This window comes from Dendrobates tinctorius, unplaced genomic scaffold, assembly GCF_039654945.1.
Source record: "Dendrobates tinctorius isolate UK_male_01 unplaced genomic scaffold, ASM3965494v1 ptg000138l, whole genome shotgun sequence".
Classification (NCBI taxonomy): Eukaryota; Metazoa; Chordata; class Amphibia; order Anura; family Dendrobatidae; genus Dendrobates; species Dendrobates tinctorius.
In genome coordinates this window covers 23037134-23061548 of record NW_027361806.1, presented here as the reverse complement: position 1 = coordinate 23061548, position 24415 = coordinate 23037134, and the positions used below count along the sequence as shown (strand labels likewise).

Below are 24415 nucleotides of genomic sequence, written 5' to 3'. Positions count from 1 at the left end.
AGAGCATGCCCACAACATTCTCCCATGGATAATAATAATAATAATAAATTTTAGTTTTATAGCGCCGACATATTCCGCAGCACTTTACATTTCAGAGGGGATTTGTACAGACAATAGACATTACAGCATAACAATAATCACATACAGTAGATTATAACAAATAACAAGAGGAGTGAGGGCCCTGCTCGCAAGCTTACAGTCTATGGGGAAAGAGGGAGACACGAAAGGTGGGTGGTAACAGTTGCTCTGATTGTATGGACCAGCCATAATGTTAAGTGTGTAACAGTATAGACACAGAGGGCTAATGGATGCATAAAGCATGTGGGAACATGATGCTGGGAACCTGGTTATGGTAAAACTTTTGGCTCTGCCACACATGGATAGGTTAGGTTAATGTGTTGAGGCGATAGGCCAGTCTGAATAAATGCGTTTTCAGGACACGCTTAAAATTGTGGGGATTGGGGACTAATCGTATTGACCTGGGAAGTGCATTCCAAAGAATTGGCGCCGCACGTGTAAAGTCTTGGAGACGGGAGTGGGAGGTTCTGACTATTGAGGATACTAACCTCAGGTCATCAGCAGAACGGAGGGCGCGGGTAGGGTGGTATACTGAAACAAGGGAGGAGATGTAGGGTGGTGCTGAGCCATGGAGGGCTTTGTGGGTGAGGGTAATAAGTTTATACTGAATTCTGGAGTGGATGGGTAGCCAGTGTAATGACTGGCACAAGGTAGAGGCATCGGTGTAACGATTGGCGAGGAATATGATCTTGGCTGCAGCATTCAAGACAGATTGGAGAGGGGAGTGTTTGGTAAGAGGGAGACCGATTAGAAGAGAGTTACAATAGTCGAGACGAGAATGAATAAGAGAAACAGTAAGAGTTTTTGCAGAGTCAAAAGTAAGAAAAGGTCGAATTCTAGAAATGTTTTTGAGGTGCAGATGACAAGAGCGAGCCAGTGATCGAATGTGGGGGACAAAGGAAAGCTCAGAGTCAAGTATGACCCCAAGACAGCGGGCATGTTGCTGGGGAGTAATAGTGGAACCACACACAGAAATAGCAATGTCGGGTATAGGTACATTAGTAGAGGGAGGAAACACCAGGAGTTCAGTCTTTGACAGGTTCAGTTTCAGATATAGTGAGGACATGATATTAGACACAGCGTTTAGACAATCGCCAGTGTTTTCTAGAAAGGCTGGCGTGATGTCAGGAGAAGAAGCGTATAATTGGGTGTCATCAGCATAGAGATGGTACTGGAAACCAAATCTACTGATTGTTTGACCAATAGGGGCAGTGTACAAGGAGAAGAGGAGGGGGCCTAGAACCGATCCTTGAGGAACCCCAACAGTAAGGGGAAGGTGAGAGGAGGAGGAACCGGCAAAAGAAACAGTAAAGGAGCGGTCGGAGAGATAGGAGGAGAACCAGGAGAGAACGGTGTCCTTGAGGCCAATGGAATGGAGCATAGTGAGGAGGAGCTGATGATCCACAGTGTCGAATGCTGCAGAGAGATCCAAGAGAATTAGCATGGAGTAATGACCATTTGATTTAGCTGTTAGCAGATCATTAGAGACTTTAGTGAGGGCAGTTTCAGTGGAGTGTAAAGAGCGGAAACCGGATTGGAGAGCGTCGTGAACAGAGTTTTCTGAGAGATAGCGGATAAGACGGGAGTGGACCAGGCGTTCCAGGAGTTTAGAGATGAAGGGAAGATTAGAGACAGGTCTATAGTTAGCGGCACAGTTTTGGCCGAGGGATGGTTTTTTAAGTAGTGGATGTATGATGGCATGCTTAAATGAGGAGGGAAAAATACCAGAAGAGAGAGAGAGGTTAAATATTTTAGTTAGGTGAGGTGTGACAGCAGGGTAAAGGGACTGGAGGAGATGTGACGGAAATGGGTCACTGGTGCAAGTAGTTGGGCGAGAAGATGCAAGGAGCCTGCTTACTTCTTCTTCTGTGACTGGTTCAAAATCAGAGAGTGAGTTAGATGCAGTGGGGGAGGGAGGACAGTGCATGGTATGAGGGGATTTGGAGATAATTTCCTGTCGGATCTGGTCAATTTTTTCTTTGAAGTAATTGGCCAGATCGTCAGCTCGGAGCTCCGTGGTTGGGGCCTGTACTCTTGGATTGAGTAGAGAATGAAAAGTGTCAAAGAGACGTTTCGGTTTATTGGACAGTGAGGTGATGAGGGTGGTGAAATAGGTTTGTTTGGAGAGGTGAAGGGCAGTGTTGTATGTTCTAAGCATAAACTTAAAATGGATGAAATCTTCGTGTAGATTGGATTTTCTCCACAGACGTTCGGCGCAACTGGAGCACCGCTGCAGGAAACGTGTTTGCACCGTGTGCCAGGGTTGTCGCCGTCTGTGTTGTGGTGTTCTATTTATAGGGGGTGCAAATTCATCCAGGGCACTTTGAAGTGTTTCATTGTAATGCTTCAATGCAGAATCAGGACATGAGAGGGAGGAGATAGGGGCCAATGAAGACTGCAAGTTCTTCAGAAGTTTCTGGGTGTTAATGGCCTGTATGTTTCTATAAGTCTGGACAGTGGGGGTGACCTGAGCAGCCTGGCAGTTCTGTATAGAGAATGAAAGAAGATTGTGGTCAGAGAGCGGGAGAGGGGAGTTTGCAAAATCATCCACTGCACAAAGCCGAGAGAAGACCAAGTCGAGGGAGTTTCCGTCTTCATGCGTTGGAGAATTAGTAAGCTGCGAAAGGCCAAATGAGGAGGTTAGAGATAAAAGGTGAGTAGCAGATGGGGAGAGGGGAAGAGCAATGGGGATGTTGAAATCTACCATGATGAGGGTAGGGATGTCACAGGAGAGAAAATGTGGAAGCCAAGTGGCAAAATGATCCAGGAACTGATGGGAGGGGCCGGGAGGACGATACACCACCGCCACTCGCATGGAGAAGGGGGTGTAGAGTCTGACGGCATGGACCTCAAAAGAAGGGAAGACAAGTGAGGGTACTTGAGGGATAACCTGAAAGGTACATTTTGGTGATAGGAGCAGACCAACGCCTCCACCAGCTCTATTGTCTGATCTTGGGGTATGAGAGAAGTGTAGCCCCCCGTATGAAAGAGCAGCAGCAGCGGTAGTATCTGACTGCTGGATCCAGGTTTCAGTAAGAGCCAGGAGGTTAAGAGAATTAGAAAGGAAGAAGTCATGAATGAAGGAGAGTTTGTTACACACTGAGCGAGAATTCCAAAGTGCACAATTAAGAGAGACAGATGGCATGCAGGGAAAATTAATAAGATTAGAGGGGTTTCTGAGTGTAGCAGTGGGTGGGTTTGACTTTCTATAACATGGGGGACCAGGGTTGGGAGCAATGTCTCCTGCGACTAGGAGAAGGAGGATAGAAAGAGTGAGCAGATGGTTAAGTGATTTGTGAGAGCGTCTCTGGTGTTGAATGGTGGGACTGCCTGGATCTGTGCAATTTAACAATGTGAAAAGAGCGTGAGTGCTATACATAGGAGAGGAAAGAAGCGAGGGGCCAATATGGATGGAGTGTGGAGAGTTAATGCCAGGGCGGTGGATGTGTGTGAATGCAGCGGCCAGGATATAAATTACACAAATGCATATGGTATATATTTGTTGTACTCCAAATGTACAGGGAGTAGATGTATATAATGTCATATAATTAATTATATGTATATTTATATAATATAATTATATGTATATAATGTCATGGATAATGTCATAGCTCAAGTATTCCCTCTCCCTCTGCACAAGTCACAGGGCATGTTTAAAAATAACTCTAATGTACAGTGGCATGTAAAAGTTTGGGCACCCCTGGTCAAAATTACTGTTAGTGTGAACAGTTAAGCAAGTTGAAGAAGAAATGATCTCTAAAAAGCCTAAAGTTACAGATGACACATTCCTTTGTATCTTAGGCAAAAAAAATTATATACCGTATATACTGGAGTATGAGCCAAGTTTTCAAGCACATTTTTTTTTGTGCTGAAAAAGCCCCCCCTCGGCTTATACTCGAGTCACGATCCCAGAAGACGGAGGGGGAGCGCCAGCGGCGGAACAGCGGGTCACTGGAGGCAGGAGCCGGCTGCTGCGGCTAAAGTCTGTGCCCGCTGCTAAAGAGAAATTAATATTCATTTCGCTGGCAGTGATTATTCATTTGTCTTCAATAGAGAGCACGGTAGTCGCAGCCGCCGGCTTCTTGTAGCTACCGGGAGATCACGTATGCCCGCTACTTAAGTGAATGAATATTCACTTCCCTCCACACCTATAGGCATGGAGGGCAGTAAATATTCTTTCCCTTAAATAGCGGGCATACGTGATCGCCCTGCTGCTGCAGCTGCTGGCACCAGAACAAGATGCTGCAAGGGAGCGCAGGGATGGTTTATTTTTTTAATATTTTTCTGATGGGGGCCATGCATACAAAGATAGGGATGAGGGGACCATGCATACCCGGATTATACTCAAATCAATACGTTTTCACAGTTTTTTGTGGTAAAATTAGGTGCCTCGGGTTATACTCCAGTCGGCTTATACTCGAGTCGGCTTATACTCGAGTGTATACGGTTTTATATTTTCATCTTTTACTTTTTAAAAATTACAAAAAGGATAATGGGACAATGCACCCTTGGAGATTTGTGTGCCCAGATAACTGTGACCAAGGTTTCAGAGCTTAATTAGCCTGTTAGCGCTATGGCTTGTTCACCATCCTCATTAGGAAAGGCCGGGTAATGCAAATATCCCAGCTTTATAAAAACCCAGCCTCCTCTAACCTTGTGCCAAAAACCAACAGCCATGGGTTCTTCTAAGCAGCTGAAGGCTATGATGGATAGCAAAGCGTTTTCAAGTTCTTTCCTCAGTTCGAAATGTAATTAAGAAATGTCAGTTAACAGGAACAGTGGAGCTCAAGATAAGGTCTGGAAGACCAAGCAAAATTTTACAGAGAACTGATCATAGGATTGCTAGAGGTGCAAATCAGAAACCCAGCTTGACTGCAAAAGACCTTCAGAAAGATTTAGCAGACTCTGGAGTTGTGGGACATTGTTCTACTGTTCACAGACACCTGCACAAATATAGCCTTCATGAAAGAGTCTTCAGAAGAAAACCTTTCCTGCGTCCTCACCATAAAAATCAGCATTAGAAGTATGCAAAAGAACATCTAAGCAAACCTGAAGCATTATGGAAAAAAGTCCTGTGGACCGATGAGGGTAAAATAGACCTCTGTGGCCACAACAATCAAAGGTATGTGTGGAGAAAAAAAGGCCCAGAATTTAAAGGGAATCTGTCACCCATTTTTAGTGATATCATATAAGGATATCACCCAATTGTGCATCCCATAAGGATTCTATTAGGATTTTTTATTCCCCCTGACCCCGCACCTTTGATGCATAAATACCTTATCTTGTTGGAGATGTATGCAAATCGCCGCGGTCCGGTCCGCTGGGCGTGGCTTAGTCGCCTCCCTTCCCCCTCGGCTTGCTGAACGTAATCTTCATCTGTGAATATCACAGATAATGTTGTTTTCCGCGCTTGCGCATTGAAAAGGCCTCCGGCGCCTGCGCAGTATGCTTTGCCCAACTGATCAGGGACTCCTCCTGACGAAGCCAAGCTGCCGAAACGCGCGTAGGGGTTGTGGCAGCATAGCTGGCACTATTTGTTAGGTGAGTTAATATCCTAGTCAGTACCTTGGTTTTGTGTCCACTGCAGTAGCCTTATGCACTGTGCACTTTGTAGCAATTTGATTTTAAGATTCCTGCTATAGGTCATTACATCTTGGTATATTCGTGTAACTATATTTATCACAATATTTTTCTGCTGCTATTATATTAATGGTCCCTGTTCACCTGTGGTGCCACAATTATTTTTGGCTCACCACTGAGTGTTTGGGCTTTTTTGTGTCTGTTAGTTGTTTTTATTATTGCTGTATTTTTGTTCTAATAAATATATATTTTTTTACCTTATAGCTCTGTGTGCGCCTTCCCTTTTTATCTGTTCTGATCATTTTGGCGCTGAACGTCAGCATCCAGTAGTCTTATATATTAATGCCTATATGGTATCTAATTTATAAGATTTAGTGTAGTGGCATTTGGTTGTCTGGGGATTCTTTTTTGTTTTACTTAGGTACTAACCATGCAGGGTGTCCAAACTTTTGCATCAGCCCATTTTCCTTTTTGTAATTTTTAAAATGTAAAAGATGACTATTCATATTTTCTTTGCCTAAAATACAAAGGAAATGTGTCATATTTAACTTTAGGCCTTTTAGACATTATTTAATCTTTTACATACCACTATATAATGTCACAGATTATCTCTGCCTCCCTGCACAGTGAACTCTACACAGGTCATAGAGCGTGCCCATAAAACTCTCCTATGGATAATGTCACCGCCCATCTCTTCCTCCTTCCCTCACAATGGCTTCTGTACAGGTCCCAGAGCATTCCCACAGTGGCCATTCTCAAGTATTACAGCTCCATACTCTGCGTAGTGGCCATTTTCAGGTACTGCAGCTCCATATTTTGCATAATGGCCGTTCTCAGGTACTGCAGCTCCATACTCTGCGTAGTGGTCGTTCTCAGGTACTGCAGCTCCATATTTTGCATAATGGCCATTCTCAGTAACTGAATCTCCACATTTTGCATAATGGTCGTTCTCAGGTACTGCAGCTCCATACTCTGCATAGTGGTCGTTCTCAGGTCCTGCAGCTCCATATTTTGCATAATGGTCGTTCTCAGGTACTACAGCTCCATACTCTGTGTAGTGGCCGTTCTCAGGTACTGCAGATCCATACTCTGCGTAGTGGCCGTTCTCAGGTACTGCAGCTCCATACATTTTTCAGGTATTACAGCTCCATACTCTGTGTTGTGGCCATTCTCAGGTACTGCAGCTCCGTACTCTGCGTATTGGCCGTTCTCAGGTCCTGCAGCGCCATACTCTGCATAGTGGCCATTCTCAGGTCCTGCAGCTCCATACTCTGCATAGTGGCCATTCTCAGGTCCTGCAGCTCCATACTCTGCATAGTGGCCATTCTCAGGTCCTGCAGCTCCATACTCTGCATAGTGACCGTTCTCATGTACTGCAGCTCCATACTTTGCATAGTGACCATTCTCAGGTACTACAGCTCCATACTCTGCATAGTGGCCATTCTCTGGTACTGCAGCTCCATACTCTGCATAGTGGCCATTCTCTGGTACTGCAGCTCCATACTCTGCATAGTGGCCATTCTCTGGTACTGCAGCTCCATACTCTGCATAGTGGCCATTCTCTGGTACTGCAGCTCCATACTCTGCATAGTGGCCATTCTCTGGTACTGCAGCTCCATACTCTGCTTAGTTACTGCTCTCAGGTAGTGCAGCTCCATAGTCTACTTAGTGGCATTTTTCAGGTATTACAGCTCCATACTCTGCATAGTGACCGTTCTCAGGTCCTGCAGCTCCATACTCTGCATAGTGGCCATTCTCAGGTACTGCAGCTCCATACTCTGCATAGTGGCCATTCTCAGGTACTGCAGCTCCATATTCTGCATAGTGACCGTTCTCATGTACTGTAGCTCCATACTTTGCATAGTGACCATTCTCAGGTACTGCAGCTCCATACTCTGCATAGTGGCCATTCTCAGGTACTGCAGCTTCATACTCTGCTTAGTTACTGCTCTCAGGTAGTGCAGCTCCATAGTCTACTTAGTGGCATTTTTCAGGTATTACAGCTCCATACTCTGTGTTGTGGCCATTGTCAGGTACTGCAGCTCCATACTCTGCATAGTGACCGTTCTCAGGTACTGCAGCTCCATACTCTGCATAGTGACCGTTCTCAGGTACTGCAGCTCCATACTCTGCATAGTGACCGTTTTCAGGTACTGCAGCTCCATACTCTGCATAGTGACCGTTCTCAGGTACTGCAGCTCCATACTCTGCATAGTGGCCATTCTCAGGTCCTGCAGCTCCATACTCTGCATAGTGGCCATTCTCAGGTCCTGCAGCTCCATACTCTGCATAGTGGCCATTCTCAAGTACTGCAGCTTCATACTCTGCATAGTGGTCATTCTTAGGTACTGCAGCTTCAAACTCTGTGTAGTGGCCGTTCTCAGGTACTGCAGCTCCATACTCTGTGTAGTGGCCGTTCTTAGGTACTGCAGCTCCATACTCTGTGTAGTGGCCGTTCTTAGGTACTGCAGCTCCATACTCTGTGTAGTGGCCGTTCTTAGGTACTGCAGCTCCAGCTCCTATTCAGTTCTCAGCAATGGCCACTACACAGTGAATGGAGCTGCACTGTTGCGACTTTGAGTTGATAGAGAACCACATCACATGGGCAGAGGAAACAGCATGCAGCAAAGTCTCCGGACACTGCTCTATCAACTCCTACACATTGGTTTAGAGTTTTCTATGCTTCTGCACACCTGATCCTCTTCTTGTCCGATGAGTTGGTGAACCCCTAGCGGTATACTATTAGGGCTGGAGGCTACTTCCTTCATCAGATAAACTGCAGCGTCATCTCCCTCCTCCATATCCTTTTTCTCTTTGTGATCCTGTTTTGGACTCTTCTCTGCAGGACATTTGGCTCATGCAATCCTACTCCTGCCTCAGGCTCCTGTGTCCATGAATGGGTGGCATGACGGGGGTTGTCCAGGGTTAGAAAGAAATGGGAATTACTAAAGGTATTCTAACTCTGCGCACAGCCTAGTGACCGTACTTCAGCCTCTGCTCCCGCACTCCCAGAAGCCTGACTTTCCCATTTTGTTCTGACACAGAGGTTCTTTCCCACTTTCTGTGTCAGTGATGTGAGCGCAGCTGCTCCTGGGCTCAGTTCACACTATGATACATGTTCGATTCTAACACATCTCCCCGTCCTAAACGGAACCTGTCAGGGTGATTTTACTTCTGACACTGGTAACGTGGCTGTACAACAAGAAAAACGACACCTGTCTTGTAGTAATCTGATATTCTACTGATAAGAAATCGAGCTTTGAAGCCATATACAAATTACCCTAGAAGTGCGCTGGGGGTGTGTCTGTGCATTCAGAGTACATGGACACGCCCATATTGCACCTTCCAGGCTACTTTGCTTCAGTGCTCAATTTCTCATCGCTGGCACATCGGATCACTACAAGACAGGCGTCATTTTTATTGTTGAGCTCGGACCTATACAGCCATGCTGCTAGTTTCAGTAGGAAGATGGTCATGACAGGTTCCCTATAGCATGAACAGATACCAGAGTCCATCAGTCATCCATTTACCACCATTTGGAAACGTTATCGTCTTCGCCCCCGAATTCCTGCGTTATCTCACGTTTTTTTCTGCTGCAGCCTCCAGATTCCTGTCCTCTGTCAGCCTAATCACTTGGACATTTTTTTTTTAGCACTTGCCAACAATGTTATCTGTGCTGTGCTATTTATAATGCAGTCACTGCTGATGTAGCAGAGCTGAATGCGTCAGGTGTGTCCGGCTGCAAAGTAACAACACTATTTAGTAGACAAAATAGTGAGTCCCCAGACTGTGGATGAAAAGAAACATCCCGGCTTTATTTATTGAGCATCATGCACATCCAGAACAGACCGGAGATAGAAATTCCTCTGATTTCAATGGCATCCATGAAATAAAGCTGGAAAGTTTCTGTTTACTTACAGAGAATGCAGGAATTCGCTATTTTGTCGCTAAATAATGTTTTACTTGCTAGCATAGCACATTTGTGACAACACAGAATTTATTTTTAATTATGCGAGACATATTTTTCAGTAAGTCAGAAGACATAGGCTATTGCTCATATGGGCATGAAGGTTGACTCTTGAGTTGAGGTTTGTTGCATCATATTGTGCTGCTATCCTTGAAGGACAGGGACACAGGGTCATTGAACAAAGAATGTTTGCTAATATATTACCCATTGTATCAGTCCATGCAGCTTGTTGACCTGCAAACATTGAAGAGCCATGCAAATTGATTGAATACTCAAACAAAGAGTTTACCTCATCTCACCTTCCCCCTGACCTGTGGATTATGGCCTGGAGGACAGCTGTGGGTATAAAAAGGGACGTCTATCCTTTTGCAGTGAGCCCCAACAGATCAGCAGCCAAGGCACCATGGCTGCAATCAGAGGAATACAGATTTGACACTACAGCACACCAGCATAAGAGACCATGAACCCAGCTGGAGGAATACAGATCTGATGCATTGGACATTACTGTTCCCATGGAGAAGTTTGGAGAAGTCAGGTCACCTGGCCACATACCTCAGAGGACTGTCAGTTTCCTAAGCTTGTCATTACCTCCTCTCTGTGGGTGCCCGACGAAAACGGGGTGCCACTGGTAGGCGTAGTCGGTTCTGGAAGACCTGAAGTCGCAGTAATTCCTTGTGAACCAGCGGATCGGTGAGACTCTGTAATTTGCACCATCTTGTGTTTTTGCTGGGGCTGTTCTATATGTTATTGTTTGTTGGTGAGGCAAAGTATTGGCACACTGTGTTACCCTCACCAGGTGTTGTACGAGTAGTATTATGCCCACGGAAAGCAGAGTGGGTGTTCAGTGGGATGATCCCTGGTCTATTCGTCCAGGCCAGCGGCCGAGAGCACCTACTGACCCCCGTGTCTCCACAACCTTCATCTATCACATCGCTTTACATGCAGTATTGGCACTGTCCCCACTGGGGCTCACAATCTACATTGTCTATCAGACTTTGTAGTGGGGGAGGAAAGCAGAACCAAGAAAAAACAAACGCAGGGAGAACAAACTCCTTGCAGATGTCGTCCATAGTGGGGTTTGAATTCAGGACCCCAGCGCTGCAAAGCAACAGTCGTGAACCACCAAGCTTAGTAATGAACAAAACCATAATATAGTAAATATCATTCATACTAATAATAGTACTACAATCCTCAAAATCACCGGCCGCTGCAAAGAAGAAACACCCAGAAATCAGACCGGAGGGACCAAATAGTGACAAGATGTGCTGCTGAGCTAGAGGCAAAAACAGGATTACCAGTGCAATACAGTTTCCACACATTGTACATCTTTATACCGCCACTCTAGGCCCACACATCTATATACCGCCACTCTAGGCCCGCACATAGTACATCTATATACCGCCACTCTAGGCCCGCACATAGTACATCTATATACCGCCACTCTAGGCCCGCACATAGTACATCTATATACCGCCACTCTAGGCCCACACATAGTACATCTATATACCGCCACTCTAGGCCCGCACATATTACATCTATATACCGTCACTTTAGGCCCGCACATACTACTATATACCGCCACTCTAGACCCACGTATAGTACTTCTATATACCGCCACCATGGGCCCATACATAATACTTCTACAGTGGGTACGGAAAGTATTCAGACCTCTTAAAATTTTTCACTTTGTTTAATTGCAGCCATTGGGTAAATTCAAAAAAGTTCATTTTTTTCTCATTAATGTGCACCCTGCACCCCATCTTGACTGAAAAAAAACTGTAATGTTGAAATTTTTGCAAATTTATTAAAAAAGAAAAACTGAAATCTCACATGGTCATAAGTATTCAGCCCCTTTGCTCAGTATTGAGTAGAAGCACCTTTTGAGCTAGTACAGCCACAAGTCTTCTTGGGAATGATGCCACAAGTTTTTCACCCCTGGATTTGGGGACCTCGGCCATTCTTCCTTGCAGATCTTATCCAGTTCCGTCAGGTTGGATGGTGAACGTTGGTGGACAGCCATTTTCAGGTCTCTCCAGAGATGTTCAATTGGGTTTAGGTCAGGGCTCTGGCTGGGCCAGTCAAGAATGGTCGCAGGTGTTCTGAAGCCACTCCTTTGTTATTTTAGCTGTGTGCTTAGGGTCATTGTCTTGTGGAAGGTGAACCTTCTGCCAAGTCTGAGGTCCAGAGCACTCTGAAAGAGGTTTTCATCCAGGATATCTCTGTACTTGGCCGCATTCATGTTTCCTTTACTTGCAACCAGCCGTCCGGTCCCTGCAGCTGAAAAACACCCCCATAGCATGATGCTGCCACCACCATGTTTCACTGTTGGGATTGTATTGGGCAGGTGATGAAAAACGAGTGGTTTTCTCCACACATACCGCTTAGAATTATCAGTTCTATCTTCATCTCATCAGACCAGAGAATCTTATTTCTCATAGTCTGGGAGTCCTTCATGTGTTTTTTTTAGCAAACTCTATGCGGGCTTTCATGTGTGTGGCACTGAGGAGAGGCTTCCGTCGGGCCACTCTGCCATAAAGGTCCGACTGGTGGAGGGCTGCAGTGATATTTGACTTTGTGGAACTTTCTCCCATCTCCCAACTGCATCTCTGGAGCTCAGCCACAGTGATCTTGGGGGATCTTCTATACCTCTTTCACCAAGGCTCTTCTCCCACGATTGCTCAGTTTGGCTGGACATCCAGGTTTAGGAAGACTTCTGGTGGTCCCAAACTTATTCCATTTAAGGATTATGTAGGCCACGGTGCTATTAGGAACCTTGAGTACTGCAGAAATTCTTTTGTAACCTTGGCCAGATCTGTGCCTTGCTACAATTCTGTCTCTGAGCTCTTTTGCCAGTTCCTTTGACCTCATGATTCTCATTTGGTCTGACATGCACTGTGAGGTCTTATAAAGACAGGTGTGCGCCTTTACAAATCAAGTCCTATTATCACGTGGACCCGTCCTGTGTGACGCGACCAGCAGGCCGGAACTGAAACAACAAGACAGGATGTGAAACTGTCCTGTGTGACACGGCCCGCAGGCCGGTAACTAAAACAACAAGACATGGGGAAAGGGGAAACAGTTTCAATGGTGGGCCCTGCGATAGGGAGCGGGGACGTGGAGACCTCCTGCACTCCCCTGAGTCAGTGTCTCATACTCCTAACGTTCCCTAGGCCGGTTCCGCACCGGGCGCCGATCAGGATACCTGTCACCCTAGCACACCCTACACTATCCCTTGCTAGGGAGCTGGGTGATGCAGGCACTGGCCCCACCGCTGTACTAATACACACCAGGAAAAATGCAGACAGGGAAACACCACTTAGCTTTGCTCTGTTGCTCTTGCTCCCAGCAACAGAGTCCACCACCAGAATGCAGCTTTCCTCCTGAATAGCTGCCACCAAGTTCTGTCAGAGCTGCAAGGAAATCCCCTCTGACTCCTTCCACATCAGGGCTCTGACTGAGCTGCCAGGACCTCTCTCTAGATCCTTCCTCTACCAAGGATGGTTGAAATGAACACTATCACCAACAGTGATTGCAACACCTGACACTCTTTTATAGGTAAGAGCCAGCAATCACACCTGCTTTATATCACATGCACTAACCTAAAGAAACCAGAGTGCAATGACGCTCACCACCACCGGGGGCAAACTAGAACAAAAACACCACTGTGTAATAATCCTAATGGCCACCGGGGGCAAAACCAAGCTTAAGCACACAGCTTAAGGGAAAAAAAAAAAAAAGGTTACATGTGCTTTTATCTGTCATGATCCAGCATGGATCATGACACCTATCAATTTAATTAAACACAGCTGGACTCCAATGAAGGAGTAGAACCATCTCAAGGAGGATCACAAGGAAATGGACAGCAAGTGACTTACATATGAGTGTCTGAGCAAAGGGTCTGAATACTTATATGACCATGTGATATTTCAGTTTTTCTTTTTTAATACATTTGCAAAAATGTTTACATTTCTGGTTGTTTTTTTTTCAGTCAAGATGGGGTGCAGAGTGTACATTAATGAGAAAAAAAATTAACTTTTTTGATTTTACTAAGTAGCTGCAACGAAACAAAGAGAAAAATGTAAATGGGTCTGAATACTTTCTGTACCTACTGTATATACAACCACTATAGGCCCACACATAGTACTTTTATACTCCGCCACTATAGGCCCACACATAGTACTCTTATATACCGCCATTATAGGCCGCACCTAGTACATCTATATACCGCCAATATAGGGCCACACCTTGTACATCTATATACCGCCAATATAGGGCCACACCTAGTACATCTATATACCGCCAATATAGGGCCACACCTAGTACATCTATATACCGCCAATATAGGGCCACACCTAGTACATCTATATGCCGCCAATATAGGGCCACACAGCATCCTGAAAATAGTTTAAAAAAAGAAACCAGGAAATGTGCTGTAAGTTGTTCAGATAAACCGTGCCATACAATTGCCTCTACTGTCATACAGTGCCCATATAAACTGTGCCATACATACCCCTCTACTGTCATACAGTGCCTATATGTACTGTGCCATACATACTCCTAAGGTCATGCAGTGCCCATATAAACTGCCATACTGTATGTACCATTTGTGATCCTTTACCATCATACAGCGTCCATATAAACGGTGTCATAAATGCACCAAATGCATAAATAACATGGGCCGGATTCAGGGGAGTTCAGACCCGTCTTTCTCTAGGACTAAGGGCAGATGGGAAGGAGCAGTACGTGACTGTAGGATCAGCATACCACAGAGACCTGTAATGATGGAGACACACAGATCTGTGCAGGAGCTGTATACACAAAGCGGTGGAATATGTTGAAGGCTGTCTGCATATTTTATGCAGTTTTCATTTTTGATCGCCTGAGTATATAAAATCAGTACCAGTGGAGCCCCTGTGTCCTCCCCGCACAGCCCCGTAATAACATAAGACCTTTCATTTCCTGAGCTGTCCAGTCCTGGTCTCCAAATCGTACAAGGAAAGCAAAATTCTCCAAAAACTTCTGAAATTTAATGTCTTTGTTTTAGAAAATAAAGCATACAGCAATAATAGCTATACTTCAGCCACGTTGCATTCATATCCCGGATCCAACTTCAATAAAAAAAAAAAAAAAAAAAAGGATTGTGAGCCTGTAATTGGCACGAAGTATAAAGCATTTGCTGCCAAAGGAGCGTGTAACATATTCCCGGGTCTGCGCTTGAGATGTAGAATAAACATATGAAGATATTATCGAGAATACTGAATCCTGTCCAACGTGGTACAAAAAAAAAAAGAAAATAGATGTGTGTCATTACGGCTCCAAGTGTGTACAGGGGGCTGGAAAAAACAGAAGCTGCCGGGAGGGGGCAGGGGTCTCAGCTGCGAGAGGCTGAAAATAGCCGAAGTGTACATGATCATCGGGCTCAGACGGGGCACCGGGCCAGGACCAAAGCCGGTCAGGCCTCCTCTCACGGGACAGCGAAGAAGAATCAGAAAATAATTATTAACATGGTGCACGGAGTCTCCTATAAACCTGGCGAGTTCACAAAGTATACAACCTGCGGAAAACGACACAGTAACAATAAAACACAATATACAGCGGCGTGTAATGCCGGGGCCACGGGAGGACACGGAGCACTGGGTGTTGTGCTGCTATAAGACGTCGCGTTCCGGTACGAATTGGGAAACATTGAGAACATGGACGTGGCAAGAGCCGCAACAATCCAGAATCCTTCTATAACGAGATCAGCCCTGGTAATAATGAGATTTAGGCTTAGGTGCAAATCGCAGGGAAATTACCGCTGTGGTCTAAACTGTCCCCGAGATATTAAAAGCGACCGTTGCAAAAAGTTCTGATCATGTTAGTGGTTTCACAACAGATACGGCTTCGTTTTTTGGTGATGTTGCAAATAAGACTTAATTCACACGTCATTGATTTTTCACGTCCATAAAAAAAAATACCATTTCTCATTGGTGCGCTGGATCTGCTTTTATTAGTTTTTGGTCCGTGTGGCTATTTTTTTACCATCTTTTTATTCCTGTTTGCAAAATTTTTTTTTCCCTAGAGTTAGTAAAAATTGGACAGCACCAGGATGTAATTCAGATGGTATCCATGTGATGTTAGATTTTGGGGGATCCAGTCACTTGAATTGGCAAGATTGATGCATAAATCAGATCAAACAGGATGCGTCTCCATTGTATTAATGAAAAAAAGAAATGCAAAAGGCCTCATAGAGCTTATTACATGTGCGTGAAAATCACTGGCGGCAAACACGGACGTGAGAATTCTTCAGGAAGATGCATTATTAGACGTATTATTAGCTTGGTTCCTGAATTATCTTGTTATTATTTGCTGCAAGTTGTTTTTAGACAAATCTATTACCTAAATGCACCAGAAAGAGTGAAAGCGTGCATCCACATCACTCATTGGGATCTTAGAAAATGAACGGGTCAGCTTTACTGTAACTGTATCACAACTTTACCAAAGGTTTACTACATCCATAACTTTGCTACAACGTCACAATGTTTACTAGGATTGTATCATAAACTTACAGTCATCTTCACTAGAACTTTACAATTTTACTACAATATTTACTAGAAGTTTTCAACTCATTTAAGAAAGTTTGCATCGTTTTTGGAGCAAAAAAAAAACCAAAACAACAAGAAACAAGACCATAAAACACCAATTTAAATAAAGCTAATTATCAATTGATTGATGCCTCTCCATTATTGTGACTTATGCGCTCCACTATGATAGCTTCATCTGAAACATGGTTGGATATAGAAGTCCTAAAACATGACAGCAATAATAAATCTCCATGAGTCGGTGTGCCCCCCCCCCCCCCAAGCCGTATTTCCAAAGATCTAAAGATTTCTGAATTTGTCATTTACCTAAAATTGTACAGTACTAAAAAGGGACTAATTACCTCTACACAAAGAAACGGAACGTCCATCGAAAACACAGATTTTATTTTATTATACAATGTATATATAAAAAAGGACAATTTTCTTTAAACATTAAAGACAATCACCTTTGTTTTCGATGAAGCTACCAGAACATATTAGGTAATTGCTTAGATAGCAGTCACCTAGTGAAAACTTTCCGAAAATTTGCAATCAGAACAATTAGAAAGTCATTCTATCTGAATCTTGCGGTCGGTTACAGAACTTCATTTAAAAAAAAAAAAAAAATGGGAAAAATATTGCACAGCTCAACAATTTACCCAAATCTGAGGCCTCAGACACACATCCATGTTTTGGATCTAAAGCACGGTGCCCCATATCCGCTCATGGTGGACTTGGGCAGAGGCGTAACTTGTGGCATTGTACCTACTTGCAAGGGCATAACCACAATAGGTGCAGAGGTTGCAATCGCACCCGGGCCCTGCAGACTAAAGGGCCCAAAAAGTCCCTACATGAAAAGACCAATATTATTAAACGCTGGCAATAATTGGGGGCCCCATTACAGCTTTTGCATTGGGGCCCATGATCTTAACCACTGCCCACCTACCTTTTTTTATTATGTAATATGAGGGTCACAGTCTCAGGTGACTGCTGTTGCTGCACCCCCTAGAATTAAATCCCCTGTCCTTGCCATGGTGTCCCCAATTTTTTTTGGCACTTTCTTTGTAAAATTTACCAATGTATCCTAGGGGGCAGAAAAACAAGACAAGTGCTCACATTCTCAGTTTGGCCATTAGCGGCGGGGGGATGAGTGGCTGGCAGGTGTATTTGGGCCCTTTTATCTTTGGGGAGAAGCACACAAGAAATGGGGTACTGTCAATCAACTCATCATCTGATCCTCGGAGGGATCCACCAAGACGACTCCCAGTGACCATGCTGAGCCTGAGTAGTAATGGCGCCACGTATAAACCTGACATGGAGGTTGCAGGTGACGGCGTTAGATAATCGGTTCATTTTACTGCGGCACTATTGGGAGGGGGCAGTGACAGCAGCTGCCACCTGTTGTGAGGACTCATCCCAGACCCAATGACATTACACAGACTCTGCAGTATCCGACTCTGCCCGGTCTTGTCCTTGGCAAACCCCAGATATAAAGCCTGGAATCCTATATTCAGAAAATGTACATTGTGCCGTACGAGCCGCATGAAAAAGTCTCCAGATGGCTGCACCATTTATATAAGAGCCAGCATGAGAATGTGCTGACCCGGCTTATTAATATCACCGCCATATAGTCTGCAATAAAACCAACCGACACCAGGTTCCCACGAAAGGAAAAAAAAATGTTTAGTTTTGTTTACTTAGGAGTTTCTTGTGCGGATGTTCCAAAAAGTAATGAAATGTTTAACCACAGAACCAATGATGTCATTCAGAATGATAAGTAGAGGACAAGGACCCCAGTGTAATGCCCATTCCCCTGCTGGCACTCGTATCATATGCAAACCCTTCTTTTTTCCCCCTATGACATATCATATTGATAAACAGGCTGAGCTTTAGATGAAATGTGGCCCAGGAAACAAGCATAATACCGCCATATAGTTGCTAGTGTACACCGCTATATATATCCCCAATAACCACCAGTCAACTTCAGCCCCCAGATAAGGGTGGGTTCACACAAGACATAGCTCTACTCCACAGATAAAACTGCTGCAACTGGGTTTTCTGTCCTAGACAATGATTAGTAACCATCTCCCCTGATCATAGGTCCCTGTTTGTTGTGACTATTTCTGGGACCGAGGTAAGAGGGGGCATCTCCACCCAAGCACCGTGGCGTGTCTCTATCAGAGGCAGGGGTGTAACTATAATAGGTGCAGGGGATAAATTGCACCCAGGCCCTAGAGACTAGCGGGGGTTTCACAAAGGTCCCTTTGCCCTATTAAACACCTGTGTTAGTAGGGGGGTCCATTGGAGATTTTGCATTGAGGCCCATAAGCTTCAAGCCATTGCTCAAAGGTGCATCCTGACTGACGAGATTACTGGACAATAACTTTATTTTTGCCCTCAAAAATTTCCCGAGTTTCTGTTTAAGGCCGCGTCCATTGGAAATTAACATTTTATTTTAAACTCAATATTCTTTGAAAACTTTTTGCTGTGTTTATATATTATTTCAGTAGTATTCCGCAGTCAAAAATGAAAAAAAAAGGTCTAGTACATGGTAGCCCAAATGCCAAACTGGTTCCACGCCGCACAACACCAAGGAATACATCACACTCTTATCTAGTATCAGGGCTAAACACAAGCAGTGGAAAGTTTTGCCAGATTTCTAAAACAACCTTTTTTATCTTTATAAGTTCACATCACATTAATGACGAACTCGGAGAACTGAGCGCAAGGAAGACGAGAACCCAGACGACCAGATTACGATGATTAATTTATTACCAGATTTCCAAAGCCGAGAATGTTCCTTACAGGTGGCATCTTTCTCCAAAAAAGTGGCAATAATGATAGGATAACCAACAAGCCCCAAGTGGCCCCTATTTGCTGTGACCTGTACTCCCTTGTGTCATGCATTAGTACCAGTCTTACCTTCTCCAAGATATAGGGTCAGTGCCCTGTCCAAGGCCAATGAGTATTCCTGGTGGAGCGGTGGTCTTGCAGTGCCAGGCCGGGTGCCCTGTGATGTGTGGCCCCCAGGATACGTGGATGCACACTACACTGTAGTCCAGTCTGAGCTCTTCTGCTCCTCTCATCAGACTGGATGCAGTTTGGCTGCAGTTACTCCCAGCCTGCGAGTTTCCATAAAAGTCCTGCTTGTCAGGTCATCCACCACATTCCAGACAATCCAAAAGCAGCTCTCAGCTGTCGAGCACTCAAATGTTCCCAGTGCGACCCCCTGCACGGGAAACCACACTTCATTCTTCAGCCATGAATGAGAATAGGGGTCAGTCTGGAAGGGGTTAATTTTTCATTTTTTTTTCTCTCTCTCCCAGATTTGGGCGACTGTTAACAGGATGGAATCCTGATCCAACGCACAAGGCGAAACATCTCTTATTAACTCTCCATTTTCCACGTCGAAAAATTAATGCTCCGCCTCATAACATTTATAACTATTGCTCAACTGGCAATTCCATAATCAGAAAGTCACCTGGTTTGTGAATTTGGCGTAAAGTAAAAAATGCCTTTTTTTTTTTTTCTCTTTTGAGCAAAAAGTTGCATAAATCTTTAAAATATCACAAGAAACTGTAACACTCCCATACTTTGTAGCAAACAAAAAATGAGGACATCTGTGAAAAAAGTGCGACTTTTTCTAATAGATCGTCAGCAAAATCGGGATTAGAAAAAAGCGCACCCAAAATGGCGAACAAAGAAAAACAACGGATGGAAGAATAGAAAACAAACGTAAAAGAAGAATTAGGAGGAAAAATAAACAGGAAAAACTAGATAAAAAAGCACGGACGCAGTAATGTGTATGCGCACATGTAACATTTAGGCTGCGGACTTCTGCAGCTATAGATCTGCCTGCTGATATTGGGGCAGGTGAGTCGCACACGTTACCCTTTCTTACCTATTTATGCTGTGGATGTTGTGCGAGTGAGCACATACGCCAAAGCTACACGCACACATGGCGCCTTTATTTGTGGCGCCTTTATTTGTGGCGCATCTGCTGTATATTTTGATACCGTTTGGCAGGTTGTGCTGCGGATTTTGTGGCGACTTCACCCGACGGCATCTTCTTGCGGTTCATTATTACGCTGCTGGAAAAGCGTGTATGTAAAACTGCAAATATGCAACGTGTGTATGAAGCCTCCTGCAGATAGCGTGGTGGTTTGGCATTCCTGATGCACACAAAACATCATGTAGCTCGTAAGGCCACATGCACGGAGATCGTACGGAAGCATGCAGGAGCCCTAGATATACTGTATGCCGCCATATAGTGCCACTATGAGAAGCCATACACTCCTTTAGTCAACTGCATAAATGGCAATTCCATAAACACCCAGATTCGCTCCCCAATGCAGGAATTTCCTTCCAGGCACCAATGTTCGGTATGTATCAGGAAAGTGCTCTGAATGCAATACATATTTGTGTGCATTGCGTGGTGCGTCCCTGCCGCGCTCCTCCCGCACAATCACAGGCGGTTTTCTACAATGCGATTTTATTCAGTTACCAAAACATACGAATATAGATTGGAGCAGCGCTTCTCCCCGTCTGAGCTTTACATCGGTACAAACCTTCTACAAGACGGACGTGAAAATAGATGCGAGTATTATTTCTTATAAACATTCAGAGGAAAATCGGTGAATCTGGGTAAAAAGAGTAAAAATATCAGAATGCGAGATCAATAAAGCGACGCTCCTGCTCCTATTAACGTTGGTCCGGTTATTAGAAAACCTCATCCTTGTAACTTTTTTCATGTTTTTTTTTATATTTTTTACTTTTCAGCTTCATTGCAGAAAAACAAGTCTGCTGCTACATGGAAACCATCAGCATGTAGGTTATTTCCTGACAGGTCTTATTCTCTCTCTAGGTGCTATGGCAGCTTTTAACAGATAAATTATTAATATTAATGAACACGTTAAAGCCCCAATGGTCCGATTAACAAAAAAAAACACATAATATCACCTCGTAATACCATCAGGTATTTATTTTCCGGTAATGACCAGGACAGCTGGAGGTATTACGCTGCCAATTAGAGCCATGTCTTATTCACATCAGGACATCATTTTCCACTCAAACAACTTACATAAAGATGATATCTGTTATAAAAACTTTACAAAAAAAAATATCTATCAACAGCAGCTTGCTGATGGTTTCCAGGTAAACACATTTTATTCTATTTTTTTGGAATGAAGATTTATAATAATGATTTTGAAACTGCGGGACCAATGTTCATCCAAGATGGAGCTTCACTTTAAAGAAACCTCTTTACATTTAAATGGATATAAATGTGATATATAATGTGATTTTTTTTGGAAACACCAGGTCTCATGCAAGTGATCCAGCCAAGACAGAGAGGAGGAATCGGCCACAACAACCAAAGTGAAGCAATGTTATTATTCTAAAGCAATGTTCTGATTGGCTGATCGAAGCAAATCTTCCTCCTTGTAGTAAATGAGGCCCAAAATGTGCAGTTTAAAGGGCAACATCTCTGAAAACAGATAATTCCCGTACAGATGTGACTTTATCTACATTGTGCAGTTATTATCGGTACAGGGGGGTGCACAGATATACGGCACCTACCCCTGCCAGACCACCCTGAACCATGCATATAAAGTCCTTCAGCTGCATGGACATGGACGTATCTATCCACCCCGCTGTAGACATCCAGTGGACATGTAATAAGCTACATATAAAAATAACAGTCCTCCGTGTAGGATACAGTAAGACACAGGTAACAGTCTCCTTAAAGAAGACCCGTCACTTGCCATAAATGTGGTGTTGATGCCGCTGTTCTCCTGAATCCGGTGATGTTTTTCTTTTGTTTCTGCTCCTCTCCTTTCCTGAGATATGGCCTCCTCTTCTGTGTACATAATTATAGCCTTATTAGCCAAGTGGGTGTGATCACCTTGTAGATCCCACCCAGTTGGCTAAAGAAAACAGTTTTCTTTAAAAAAAAATACATGGAAAAGGTCATATCTCAGGACCAGGAAGAAATGTAATACAGCACCGGATTCGGGTAACTAATATCTACATTTATGGCAAGTGATGGGTCCGATTTAAAGGTTTTTTCACATTTGGCTGCTCTGACCATACAGGGTAATTAATGAGTACAACCCCCAACCATATTCCCCGCTATATCTGGTAAGTGGATGTTACCATCACTCAGGTCTGCGATCATCCATGATCTCAGCGTTTTCTATGTTTCCGGACATAGATTTTTTTTTTTTTTTTTTTTACTTTGGATATTATGAGGTTTCTGACGCTCGGCAGCAGCTGTGTGATGGGGTCTTATTATCGGGGGTCCTACACTTAGAGAGTTGTGTCTGTCAGGATATAATGGGTCCACAGTACAGTCTATAGACACCAGCAGCAGATGTCCCGAGTGATGGGCGGTGGTCTCAGCAGCGTCTCCCCAGAGGTGCAATAATAAATGTTTCACCCCATTAATAACCAGAGAGCCGAGTGCCATAAAGTGCGATAAGCTGTGACGCTGCATCAACCACATACAAACATATTAACACCATATATACAACATGTAAACCAGGACAAGCCGACCCACAGCCGCCCGGCCGTATACAAGCTCACAGCATGCCCTGAAATCACTAAGGTTGCTGGGACTTGTAGTTCATACACGGCTGGAGAGCTGCAGGGAGCTCACCTTTGACGTAAACAGCGATTCTTGTACTTATTGTCTGTGACGACCTCCCTGAGCTCCACCGGAGTCATGCGGTGTACGGTCATCCCTCCTCATTCAAGGCCACTACATATCCCGGAAGATGCACGGACAAAACCTAAACCGCATCTGTGCCCCTCAACATGGAGGAGACGGACGTAGACTGATATTTACAAGGAAGCGGGACTTATACTTTAGGAGCTTGGAGAAATGCCGGGGACATGAATCCCTCAAACCGGCTGCCTGTTTTGTGAGCAGTGGGAAAATCATCGAAAATCCCAGACATCTAGAAGTTGCCCTTGTGCAATGAAGTGTGTTGGACCGTTCCAAAAAAACTGAGCAAAAAGTCATCAAGATTGTGATAAAACCGCCCAACCTGAAAATGGTGCAAAAACTACAGCCTGTAGGTAAACGATAATGGAGCCGCCCCCCGGGACTGAGGGTGCAAACTAAGTCCCAGAAGGTAAACTGTCCGAGGACCGGGCAACTTCATGTCTGTCACAGAGTGCAAACCGTCCAAACACTTATCAACCATTGGCTCCAAATGCTGGAACAAAAAAAAAAAGTTTAAAAAAAAGTGTCAAAAAGTAAAAGGAATGAAAGAGAAAAAAAAAAAAAAAAACTTTGGGGAGGCAGGTTTACAATATCAGGAATAATTTGGCAGTGAGAAAAGGAAATAACTTTGTAGGCAGAGTGGGATTATCAGGGTTTCCCACCATCTCTGGCAGGGAGGGCTCCCTTACGATGGGCGTCTTGTAGCTGTAGTTGTTGTATACGAGTCAGTAACGCAGCCATTTCTGTATGTTCTGGACAGAGTCCATTTGCAAACAAGGAAAGGGACCTGCATTGGTGGAAGACTTCTGTAATGGGCCCCAGTCATCTGGACATACCAGTGGCAACCATTATAGTAAATAGATTGTCTGGTGAAAACAGGTTATCACTTATCCACAAAATCGGTGGTCACTTATTGAAGAGAGTGGGTCCGATCGGCAGAACATGGAACTTTTAGCCGAAGTAAAAAGGAGCAGAACCGCAGCTCCATTCTGCCTCTATGGGGCTGTCGAGCGCTGCACTCTACTTGTCCCAGTGGCCTCATAGAGAATGAACGGAGTGGTGGTCGGGCATCCGACCTGTGGCTCCATTTTATAATAGTGCCCCAATCTCCCGAACAGTGAAGGTCTCAGCAAGTGGATCAATAAGTTATCACTTGTCCTGCAGATATGTGAGGTTTTGTTTTCTTCGAAGAAACTCTCTAATTAACACAGGTTTAATATTTTTCATGGATAGTAAACTTTGTACTCCAGTTCTTACAATGGCCGCCGGCAGGTGTGCGGATCCCCGACGCATCAGATGAGACTTAGGTGATCAGTCTTAACAGGTTTATATCTACAGGACGGGCCCCTCGCAGAGTCTGCTCCTACGTACACCCCGAGCGACTCTGCGCACTGGTGGATGTTCTGCAAAATGTCTTCCGACAGACTCTCCGCGCTGGAATAGCGGACCTTCTCCAAGTCAAAGATGTCCTTCAGGAAATGCAGGACTTGATCCTACAAATAAGAG

General features: G+C 44.4%; 2 protein-coding genes across 18 annotated transcripts in view; both read right to left on the bottom strand.

Moving 5' to 3' along the window:
- Positions 1–20521, bottom strand: part of NEXN (nexilin F-actin binding protein) — a 60031-nt gene extending 39510 nt beyond the window's left edge. For all 11 annotated transcript variants that reach the window (XM_073544837.1, XM_073544836.1, XM_073544839.1 and 8 more), the window contains exon 1: positions 19108–20521. The gene's annotated coding sequence lies outside the window, so the exon portion shown is untranslated. The remainder of the gene's footprint in view (positions 1–19107) is intronic.
- Positions 20522–20660: 139 nt separating this feature from the next.
- MIGA1 (mitoguardin 1) overlaps positions 20661–24415 on the bottom strand; it is a 42237-nt gene continuing 38482 nt past the window's right edge. For all 7 annotated transcript variants that reach the window (XM_073544852.1, XM_073544855.1, XM_073544859.1 and 4 more), the window contains one exon: positions 20661–24402. In XM_073544852.1, coding sequence (XP_073400953.1) covers positions 24202–24402 — 201 coding nt within the window. In that variant the 3' untranslated portion in view covers positions 20661–24201. The remainder of the gene's footprint in view (positions 24403–24415) is intronic.